The 12,315-nt window shown below is 39.7% G+C and overlaps 1 protein-coding gene across 4 annotated transcripts in view; it reads left to right on the plus strand.

Annotated features, from left to right (window-relative positions):
- Wdr70 (WD repeat domain 70) overlaps nt 1-12,315 on the plus strand; it is a 299,169-nt gene that overhangs the window by 74,888 nt on the left and 211,966 nt on the right. For all 4 annotated transcript variants that reach the window (XM_008842080.3, XM_029567785.1, XM_029567787.1 and 1 more), the window contains one exon: nt 7,116-7,269. In XM_008842080.3, coding sequence (XP_008840302.1) covers nt 7,116-7,269 — 154 coding nt within the window. The remainder of the gene's footprint in view (nt 1-7,115; nt 7,270-12,315) is intronic.

The following is a 12,315-nucleotide window of genomic DNA, read 5'->3' on the forward strand; positions in this document are numbered from 1 at the left end:
GTTGCTGGCCTCGGGTAGCTCAGTTTTTTTTTTTAACAAAATAGGTTGTTTTTCTAGATTGCCTGAGGCTGCTGCTTTCTGAGCCATGTAGAGTGACACAATTGTATTTTTCTCTACTCCTGACCCATCTGTCTGCAGAATAACTGTCTTACCAAATCCACAACTGGGTTTGAGCCTTGTGCAGGCTGTGGGCTTGTCCTGGGGGTGGGACTGCTCACCTCACACTTGGGTTATCTTTTCAGTGTGTCCTGTGGACCCCCACCTTTGCTTCCTAAGGGAGCTGTCTGCTGAAGATTGGGGATAGACCCTATCACCACCTCAACTGTGGTCACGATACGTATGAAACAAGTGTGCCCTTGCAGATATTCTAAAATAGGAAAATCTAGAGTCTTTTTTTTTCTTTAAAAAAAATTTTTTTTTAAATTTTATGTGTATGAGTGTTTTGCCTGAATGTATGTAAGTACACCTGTGTTGTACACTGCCCACAGCAGTCAGGAGAGTGTGTTGGAGCCCATGGAATTGTAGTTATGGATGGTTGTGAGCTGCCTTGGGGGCGCTGGGTTCTGCAAGAGCAGCCAGTGCTCTTAACCCCAAGCCAGCTCTCTAACACCTGCTGTTTTAGTGGTATGGTGCCAGTCTCTGGTGCCAGTCTGTTCCCTGCACTTTTCAGGTGTCCTTTCACTTTCTCTGTGTAGTACAGAGGCTTTCATCTTTTTTCTCTTTTTGGAATAGAACCTATTTTTTCTTACTCGGGCTGTTTCCTTCACTGGCTCACATGAAGGTAACTAATATTCTAACATTTTACTTGCAACTGCCTCCTGTCCATTTTATTTCATTTCAATTTTTTATGGTGTTGGGGGTTTGAACCCAGGATCTTGAACATACCAGGCCAATCCTCCTTTTCTGATGTCATCCTGGCAGTTCTACTCCTCAATGTATAAAAGTTCACCTCTTCTATATCTAATTGCTTTCTCCTAATACCATCACCAAGGGGATTAGGGCTTTAGCATAGGAATTTTTATCCTGTAACAGATGATGACAGATTAACACATTTAAACATTTTTATATGATAGCTTTCTTTGTCTCTAGGGTTATATTTCTTGATAAAATTCTTTTTTTTTTTTTTTTTGGAGACAGCATCTCACAGTAGCACCAGCTGGCCTGGAACTCACTATGTAGACCAGGCTGGACTAGAACTCTGGAACTCACAGAGATCTGCCTGCCTCTGCCTCCTGAGTGTTGGGATTATAGGCGTGCACCACCATGTCTGGCTGTAAAATTCTTTTATAATCCCAATAAAATTTCAAGTTCTGTGAGAATTTTAGAATTTATTATACCTTCTTAAAATCATGAATTGCTGGATGTAGAGGCTGGAGAGATGACTCATAAGTTAAGTGCTGACCTCTGTTCTAGAGGACCTGAGCTTGGTTCCCAGCACCCGCATATCCACATACCCAATGTGGATCGGGTAGCACACAATTGCCTGCGACTATAGCTCCAGTGTCCTCTTCTGCTCTCTGCAGGCAGGTTCATACATAGCATATTTTCTCTCTTTCTCTCCCTCCCTCTCCATCTCCCCCTTCCTGTCCCGCTCTCTCTCTATTCCTCTCCCCATCTCTCCCTCACTCTCCCTCTTCTTCCACATGTAAGTAACTATAGGTGAATATCCCTTATCTGAAAAGCCTGTGGCAAAGCAATTGAGATTCCAGATTTTTCTGATTTTGTACATTGAGGTATCTTGTAGGCAGAACCCAGTTCTAAACATGACATTCATTGTTTCATACATAACCCTACCTTGTGGTTATCATTTGGGTGGTGATAGGATCTATCCCCAAGCATTCTGAGGGGGTTAGGTTGGCCTCAAGCTTCCAAAAAAGCCTAATGGTTGAGACTCTCCTAATTTTAGTTTGACAATGACTGTGTTTTTGTTCTGTTTTCTTGGGACATGGTATGTAACACATTGGAAAGGAAGCAGATTGTAGTGGGGAAGCAAAGACAGAGAAAACAGAAAGCATGAGGTAATGCTGATGGAAATGAAGACATGAGGCATCAGAAAGCTGAAGTAAACAGGGAGGAATAGAGTGCAGTTAACTGGGAGTAACCAGCAATAGAAGCAGGGGCAGAATATCTGAGTCATGCAAGGGCATCATGGAATCCAGAGTGGCAGATAACTGAGGAGTAATGGGAATTTCTCCTTAACTTAATTTGTTCTTAACTGGAGTTAAGGACAGAGCAGTTGTCATATTACTAATGCTACTGAATGAAGTCCTTTGTAAGGCTTTGGCCAACAGCTCCTTTGACCTTTGAAACAACCCCCTAAGCAATAAATAGTCCTTAAGGTAAACCAGGATTTTCCTTATTGCTTGAAAGAGCCATAACCTCAACCCTAACAGGCTTCTATTTCTGGACACTTTGGTGCTTCCCAATATTTAGTAATGCTTATGCTTCCTGTATTTATTTATTTTTATTTTTTTAATATTACAATGCCACAGAGGTCAGAAGAGGGCTTCGGATTCCACTGGAACTGGAGTTAAGGACAGTTTGTAGCCGCCATGTGGGTGTTGGGAATTGAACCTGGGTCCTCTGCAAAAGCGGTAGTCAGTGCTCTTAACCACTGAGCCATCTCTCCAGCCCCACTTCCTGTATTTATAATGGACCTTCTTTTGTCATATTTTGGGCTAAACTATTTTTTTTTTAAAAAATTTGTTATTATTTTTTGTGTGTGTATTGCCTGCATGTATGTGATTGCACCCCTGTTGTGCAGTGCCGCAGAGGTCAGAAGAGAGGGCTTCAGATTCCCCTGGAACTGGAGTTAAGGACAGTTCGTAGCCACCATGTGGGTGCTGGGAATCAAACCTGGGTCCTCTGCAGGAGCAGTCAGTGATCTTAACCACTGAGCTATCTCTCCAGCCCTGGCTAAATTATTCTTTAATGAGTAAAAGTTCACCTTTGTAGTATAAAATCATCTTACTTTAATTTATGCACACTGAATTCATTTAGTAATAGGTAAATAGAATTTTCCATATAATTCTTAAAAACTGAGTTATGTACAGTTAAGCATGAAAAATTTTATTTGCTTATATATATTTTTTTATTTGTCCTGGGCTTGAATTGGTTGAATTGAATCATAAGCTGTGTCCATTCTTATCAAATGTTCTCTATCTTCAGGCCCAAGCATTAAAACACTTTAAAACACAAAGAGCGAGCACTACATGTATTTTGTTTTCTGCGTTTATTCTGAGAATTTTCTAGACTTTAAGGTAGTGTTTTTTTTTTTTTATGTGCTTTTTTGTGTATGTATGAATTAAGGGCCTTAATATTACCCCATTTGTATCCCATTTTCAAAAGTACATTGATTCCTAAAGGTATAGCTCAATGATTGTCAAAGTGAATACATCTCTATAATTGTCATTTAGGTTGAGAGAACTAGTGAGCAGTATTACCAGTACTTGAATGTTCCACAATGCTCCCACCCTCTTCATCCTGACTCCTAGTGCCATAGATTACTTTTGTCTGTGTTGAAATGTTTAATGGGTGAATTCACATATTATGTTCCTCCTTTTACTTGTTTATATTTGCAATCTCTACCGATGTTATTGTTAGAGTAGGAATTTGTTCATTTTAACTATTAAATACAATGTCTTCTATGAGCACATGTGCCGGGGGTTCGAACCAGCGACCCCCGTGCAATGATGATTGGGGATGAGTAAGCACGCCGTTCGCCAGCCCATGCTGTCCCCAATACCGGAAACACTCAGGTGCAACGGGGAGTCTAGTCAAGCAGGGACTCATTTATTGCAGGTGTTACAGAGCTTATAAAGGCACCTGGAACTCCCCCCTCCCCCCCTGAGGTGGTATCTTAAGGATGGTCACAGGCTGATCATGCACTCCTCAGCAGTGCGGAAGTATTCTTCAGACTTTCAAAGCAAGCCAGGCCGGGCCCCCAGTAACTTCCTCTTGGACCTCTGCAAGGTGGGGCCTTTAGGTCCCCACACACATGCACCTGCTTTTATCTGTTTTTTGCCTTTGCACGTTGGAATTATTTCTAGCTTGAGGCTACTATGAATAATACTCTTCTGGATGCTTTTGGAAAACATACTTGCATTGGAAGTGGCTGTGTGAATATGCTTCCTTAGTAGATGCTTCCTAACATCTTGAAAATGCTGTTGATAGATTTACTCTGTTGCTCATAGTCAGAAAATTTGTCCCTTATTCTTCTTAACACTGTGACTGTCCAAACCTCTTAAATTTTAATCCTTTTGGTAGAGTATCTCATTCTATTTTTATTTTTATTTTCTTGGTGTGTGATGAGATAGACAATTTCTCGTATTGTCATTAGGTATATCTTTTGAGAAGTGTTTATATCTTTTGGCTACTTTTCTGTTGGCTACCTCTAAGTAAATAAATAAATAAATAAATAAATAAATAAATAAACAAACTTATTTACTTATTTATTGTGTGTATGTGTGTGGATGCATGCAATGGCAGTCAGATGACAGCTTGCCAGATTTACTGTCTTCTATCATGTAGGTCCCAAGAATTGAACTCAGGTCATCAGGCTTGGTGGCAAGCACCTTTACCCCCTAATCCATCTTGCCGGGCCCCCTTAATGTTTAAATACATATTTTGGATCTGTGCATTTTCATTGGTTTAAGATAAGGCATATCCTCCCTCCCAACATATGCCTTGTTTTTACACTATCTTAGTGATGCTTTTTTGAAAAATAAGAGTTCCTACTTTGGGTGAAATTAATGTGCTTACTAATAAATTTAGGTGTAAGTCATCCATTTTATTAATTGTTCTCTATTTTGACCAGTCTGTTTTATTTATACTTTAGTATCCCTTTTTATCCTTTTAAAAACAATTTTTACAAATGGAACTAGGAGGGACTGGAGAGATGGGTGCAGAGGTTAAGAATCAGACTGCTCTTGCAGAGGACCTAGGTTCAGTTCCCAGCACCCACATGGCAATTAACAACTATCCAAAACTCTAGTTCCCGGGACTCCAGTGCCCCCTTCTGACCTCCATGGGCACTGCACGACATGAGTGTACTTACATACATGCAGGGAAAATGCTCATACATATCCAGAGAAAAATGCTTATAAACAATGGGACTCGGAGATCAAACCTAGAGGCTTGCACATGCTAGGTAAGGGGTGCTTCCTATTGAGCTTGTTTTTGCATTTTTTTAAAATTATGTGTATGAGAGTATTGCCTGTATGTGCGAGTGCACCTGTGTTGTGCAGTGCCCTCAGAGTTCAGAGGAGGGCATCGGTTTCCCCTAGAACTGGAATTACAAACCATTGTTTGCTGCCATGTGGGTGCTGGGAATCAAACTTGAGTCCTCTGCAAGAGCAGTCAGAGCTCTTAACTGCTGAGCCATCTCTCCAGTCCTTTTGCATTGATTTTTATTATTATGGTTTTCCCCTTTTGATTAGCTTGTTAGTATGTTGTGTTTTGGTATTCTTTTTCACAGTTTTATTTATGTATTGTATTTGTGTGTGTATGTGGATGTGCATGTGCCACGCACATGTGTGGAGGTCAGAAGACAACTTTTGGGAGTTGGTTCTCTCCTTCTACCTTGTGGGTTCCAGAGATCAAACTCAGATTGTAAGGCTGGGCAGCAGCACCTTTGCGTGCTGAGCCACTTCGTTGGCTCCTTGTTCACTAGTCTTTTGGTAGTTACTCTGAAGATTACAGTGTATATTCTTGAGCTTATGAAATCTATCATAAATGATTACATTTACTATTTCTTAGTCAATGCACATACCTTAGAGCATTTACTACATCTAGTTACATTTATTTCTATCTATTGTTTATATTTTTTCATTTTTGTGCATGTGTGTGTATGCATTATAAATCCTCTCAAAAGTTTTACTGTTATTTTTGTGCTCAGTTTTCACTGTGGTTTACTTATATATTCTCCTTTTCTGTTATTCTTCTGAAAAGGGTCCCTGTGTGATTTTATTTCTACCTGGAGAAACTTGGTGAAGATCCTTTAATGTAAATTGGCTGCTTAAAGTTTTTGTCAGGCTTCATTTCTTTTCTTGAAAATGTCTTTGCTTTTGCTTTTATTTTTAGTGGTTCTGTGACTTTACTGATGTCATTCCATTGTATTTTGACTTTCATCACTTCTACTTTTATTTATTACTTCTATTTTATTTATTATTAAATTACTCAATTAATTTTTGTTTGAGCACATATGTCTAGAAGTCAGAATACAACTTGTGGGAGTCAGCCAGTTCTCTCCCCTCCACCATGTGTGTCCCAGGGATTGAACTCAAGTAGTCGGGCTTGGGGGCAAGTGCCTTTACCCGCTGAGCCATCTTGCTGGCTCTGATGTAAACTTTTGATTCTTCTTAATTTCTGTAATTTGTGACTTAAAAACAGATTCTTAATTTCTCAAATATAATCAGAAGCTACTGGTTTATTGTTCAAAGTTTAGTTTACAGTAACAACAAGAAATAATTTTATACAACCTAACATTTTTCTTTGGCTTACCATTTTAGAGGTTTGAAATTAGGTTAGTAAGTGGAAGGTTGGGGTACCTTTAGTCCCAGCCACTCCAGTGGGTGAAGCAGGAGAATTGCTTGGGTGAAGAGTTCTAGAGTAGCTCGAGTTACATAATGAGATCCCATCTCAGAAAATAAACTAAGGAAAAGCAATAACAAAAAGAATGCCTAAAGTCCATTTATCATCAGCTGGAATAGATGAATTACTAGGCGTGCAAAGGACAGATACCTTCATCTTGTTTTTTTCTTTTTAAAGCTGTATGGTAAAGAGCCAGTGACAGAGCTTTAGAGATTGCAGCTAAGTATACAGAGTATTGCAGTAGGTATTGCAGCTAAGTATAAGCCAGAAAGTTCAACAGTAGGTTGGCTTGAAAGTATAAATTTTAGTAAAAGTTTTAGTAGATTGTTGTGGATCATGGGAAGGGAAAGATAACAGTATAGCAGTTGAAGGTTCATCTGAGGTTGATATTTATAGTTTCAGAGAATTATCAAGTTTTGTAATTATGTAACTTTTTTTTTTCTGGCCATGCTTAATAATGTAGCAAAAGTATAAGAGTTAAGCTCTGTATCTGACTAGACTGTTTACCTTTTTCTTTTGCATAGTCATCAGATCAAATCATTACAATACAGTAACACTGGAGACATGATTCTTGTTGTATCTGGAAGCTCACAGGCAAAAGTGATTGACAGAGATGGTTTTGAAGTAATGGAATGTATAAAGGGAGACCAGTATATTGTAGACATGGCCAATACCAAGGTAAGTACTGAACAGAGTATTTTAATGAATTTAATTCAGTACTGCCTCCCTCCGTCCCTCCGTCCCTCCCTCCCTCCCTCCTTCCTTCCCTCTGTACAGAAGTGTAGGTGTTTCCCCCTAAGGCTACATTGGAAAGTCTTCATCTAAGTGTGGATGGTAACTTCCCCACAGCTGCACAAAATGGGAAGAGAGCCTCCTCTCCCCTTCCTCAGTTTATATACCCTTAACCCCTCTACCTTGTGCAACTAGGGCCTACTGGTTGGTTGGGAGGCATGGCTGACTCCCTGCCCTCCTTTTTTGTGGTGGGTAATAAATAGTTAACAAGCTTAGCTGTGATGATCCTAAGCAAGTGGGTACAATCAAGCTTGGGAAGATGGCATCAGTCCATGGTCTATCTGTCTGTCAGAGGACAGTCCTGTGCCACAGAAGACATGGCAGGAGGCAGCTGGAACAGAAAGCTGAGCACTCATATATTCAAGCAGGAACAGGAAGCAGAGAGAGAGAGAGAGAGAGAGAGAGAGAGAGAGAGAGAGAGAGAGAGAGAGAGAGAAAGAGAAACTGGAAATGGTAGGAGGCTGTGAACTCTCAAAGCCCACCCCTAGTGACCTGCTTCCTCCAACAAGACCATACCTAGGTTTCAGGATCTTCCCCAAACAGCACCTCTAACTGACTAAGTGTTCAGTTGCTTGGGGCCTATGCAGGGGGGCATTCTCACTCAAACCACCACAAGGCTCTTTTCTGATTTCCTAGGGAAATTAGTAGCCTATGGCTTTTAGAAGCCATCTTGTATATTACGTGTATCATGGCAAAATATTATATACTTCAAATATGAAAAAGCCATTCTAATTATAGTGTTAAATTGTTATATTATTAAACTTGTTTCTTTTTTAACTTTTATTTATTTTTTTCTCTGTGTGTGCATGTGTGTATGTGGACTTGCTCATGCTACTGTGAGTGTGTAGAGATCAGAAGGCAACTTTTGGGAAGTTCCAGAAGTCAAGCTTTTGTTGTCAGGCATGGCAGCAGGCACCTTTACCAGCAGAGTCATCTCATTGGCTGTTTGTGTTATTTTCTGAGACAATGTCTCATTCTGTAGCCCAGGCTGACCTCAAAGTCCAGCAATCCTTCTCCCTCAATGTCTTGGTAACTCTGTTAGCCATGAGCCATCATACCCAGATACATACATACATACATACATACATACATACAAATACATATGTATATGTTTTAAGAGTACTTCAAGGGTTACAAAGCCAGACATGGTGCCCCATGCTTATAATCCCAGCACTTGGGAGACTAAGCTCAGTGGATTGCCATAAATTCAAGGGCAACATGGTCTACATAGTGAGTCCCAGGCCAGTCAAGGTATCTAGGGAGGTATTATCACAAGCAAGCAAGCAAGCAAGCAAGCAAGCAAGCAAGCAAGCAAACAATACTTATAGGGATACAGAAATACTTGTTTTTCTCAGCTAATACTCTGCAATGCATTAGAAGGAAGGAATTACCTTTCTATTTTACAAATAAAGTTTAATGGCTATCTAACAGTAATTCCTATTGACTATAAAAGATGGAAAATAGGGGCTGGAGACCTGGCTCAGTGGTTAAGATCACTGGCTTTTCTTGCAGAAGACCTGGATTTGAATCTCAGCACCCACATGGCAGCTAACAGCTGTCTGTAACTCCAGTTCCAGGGGATCCAACAGCCTCTTCTGTCCTCCGTGGGCATTGCATGACATGGGTGCACTTGCTTACATGCAGGCAATACAGGCATACACATAAAATTAAAAAAAAAAGATAGAAAATAAATACTTTCTAAGATTTATCTACATGACACACAGTAATTAAAAATACCAGACTGGTGGAACTAACCTTCTTGGGTGTTTAACAGACATACTTTGAGGCCTATAATAATTTGGTCAGAGGGACATAAAAGACACTTTTTGCTCCTTGCCCTCCTAGGTCTACTAGTTCCAGGGAACTATGAGCATCTCCCAAAATGTCTTGTAATGGTGGTGGGTCCCCTGTCCTCTTGATTAAGAAGGCCGAGGAGACCCCATGAGATGGACTTGAACTAGTGTCCAGTCTACAAAGAGGAGGGTCAACACAGAGGAATCATTTCCTCCATGCTTCCAAGCGAAGGCAACCATGGTCGAGCAGGACCTTTGACTTATCTTTCTTTTCTGGTAAAAGAAACTAGCCAGGGGCTCCTCCCAAGCCCATGTGACCCCAAGGAACAGATCCTCAAATGACCTTAAGAGTAAAAATAAATCAGTTTATCTGGACCAACTGTATGGCCTTAAACACCCAAAAGGAAAGTATAACCAAAGATTAAAGGGGCCAATATAATTTCTTAAGAGTCCATATGTATAGCTAAAGGCTACATAACAAGCAACAATGCCAGACAGGTGATACCTTCTTTTGAGTTGTTGGCCAGGGTGGCCAAAGGGACTCCCAGATAGTAAAAAAAAAAAAGAAAAAATACTTTGTAATTCTCAAATACAATTACTGTTAAATTTTAATTTGTATGTCTTTTTTTGTCTTATGCATCTCAAAAATGTTTTCTAATGTTAGAACGTTTATGTCATTTACTGCCTCAGGCCACGTTTTGTGTGTTTTACAGTTTTAGAAGTTATGTGTAGGTACCTCGGGCTGAAGTGGATTGTATGGGGTATTGCATAAACTTTTCCTGGGAAGATGTGAATAAATGACTATTTTTCCCAGATAAGGCACCAAAGATAGACCAAAGGAAAGGTGCCACCCAAATCTAGCTTGGTGAACCAATAGGCCTCAGGTGCCTATTGCTCTCTTTCATGAGCCCTCAGTAGCTTCCATAAGGGATTGTTAATGGGCCTAATCTTGTGAGGGTTGCCCATGGGTAATCACAGTTGCTTTGATTCCAAGAGGGTAACAACCATGTCATCCCTGGAGGATAGAGTTCCATAACAGGGGTAAGAGATAGGAGACCACTTGCTTTAACCAGAAAAATTCCAGTTTTGTCTGTTGTATGTATTGAAATTTCTCATGAGATACCTTTTGGAGAGACCCTTTCTCCCCCAAAAACAAAAAAACAAACAACAACAACAACAAAACAGGTTTTGAGTGTATGAGATACACTGACTGTTTTATCTATGGAAAGGAGACATTACTTCTTCAGGTTTAATAGGATAAGACTATGTAGGAATCAATTTATAATCAAATTTTAAACCTTTCAAAATCTTTTTTTTTTTTTTTTAAAAGATAGGGTCTCCCTGTAGCCTTGAGGCATCTGGCCTATGTAGACCAGAGATTCCACCTACCTCTGCCACCACCTCCCAAGCACTGGGATCAAAGAAGGTGTGCACCACATGCCCGTTGCTCAGAGCATTGTTTTACCAACTGTGGTATAGTAAAACTCATTTATCCCAAACCAAAGTTTGAGTCTATTTCTTTCAATCAGAGAATGTTTTTCCCTGTTACTTTCAGCTCTTCAGCACACACTGTGCTTGGGATTCATATGAGACATCTTGGCCTTGAGCCTAGACATGTGTGACTGTCAAGCCAATATAATCCAATAAATCAGAACTTCTTGACCAATAAACTTCTTTATGAAGTTAAATTCAAATGTGTTTTAGTAGGTTTTTAATAAGTGAATACTTAAATGGTGATAGTCATATCACGTCATTATTTTATTTTATGAATTCATCCAGGGTTTTACGCCTCTCCAGCATTGCCTTCAAACACTTTCAGTAGAAAAGCAAATCTGGGTCATTTGTTTCTTAATATAACTAAAATGAAGAAGGCAGGTTCAGGGGGACCCTAAAATGTTTGAACCTTTTTAGGGGGAGATTTTTTTTCCATGCATGGACTGTAATTATGGAGATTCTAAGAGTTACAAGAAACTTTAGAAGAAAAGTGATTTTAAATGCTGTATTTATTTTTAAAGAATATGTTTAGTCATTTTGATTTCTGGCCATCCCAAATAATTAATCTTATTATTTGGAGAGCAAATATATTAGTCATGTCTTTTTAGTGGTAAATCCCTTTTCCTAAGAAGTAAAATATTTAATATTTGTTAAAATGATTGAGTTTTAGGTATACTTTTATTTCCTTAAGCAGTTTTAACTAATTTTTTTCTTTCTTTTCTCATTTTTCCCTTTTTGTGGTGCTGGGGATCCAGTCATGGCCTCATGCATGCTAGGGAAGCACTCTACCATTACACTACAGCACCACCCTAACTGATGGCTTTAGTGACAAATTGAACTCTTAGAAAGGCACACATAGTGATTTGAAATGCATGTGCCTCTTTCCATTTTCTGAGCCAAAGCTTTTTATCTAGTAGAAACTTCTTAACACAGGATTTTGTTGCTTCCATGTGTCCTCCATCACTCTCTGCAGTGGGGGCTTGTTGTTACATGTGGGTGTAGCAGTATTCAGTCTCATTTTGTGCGTTTCCTATTCTGGTGTTCCTATTTCTCTAGTGGCCATGGATGCTTTAATAAGGAGTTCCATTAGACATTTAGATCAGGGTACTACATGTGTTTATTGTCTCTGGTTGTCATTTCTTCATATCCAGAAGACAGAGTAAAGAGGGGGACAAACAAATAAACAAAAATGTTAAAACTCATGAATTCATATGGACAGATATGATTGCAATGCAACTTTGTAGCCTTTTTCAGTTCAATATTTATATTTTACTTTTCCATAACAAGAAGGTTGGCTCTCAACATTGTAAATACATTTACTCATTTGTCCAATGCCGTAATACATAGAAAATATTTTTGGAATTGCTATATCTATAGTTTTTATTTTTCCTTTTTTGAGACAGGGTCTTACTCTGTAGCTCTGGTTGGCCTAGAACTCATGGAGAAACACCTGCCTCTCTGTCCCGAATGCTGGGATTAAAAGCATGTACCAAGCCAGGTGTGGTGGAGCATGCCTGTAGCCCCAGCACTTGGGAACTTGGGAGGCAGAGGCAGGTGAATCTCTGTGAGTTCCAGGCCAGCCTGATCTACATAGTGAGTTCCAGGACAGCTGGGGCTACAGGGAAACCCTGTCTCAAAAAGACCA

The sequence above is a fragment of the Nannospalax galili genome, unplaced genomic scaffold (assembly GCF_000622305.1).
Source record: "Nannospalax galili isolate Female #2095 unplaced genomic scaffold, S.galili_v1.0 scaffold139, whole genome shotgun sequence".
NCBI classification, from domain to species: Eukaryota; Metazoa; Chordata; class Mammalia; order Rodentia; family Spalacidae; genus Nannospalax; species Nannospalax galili.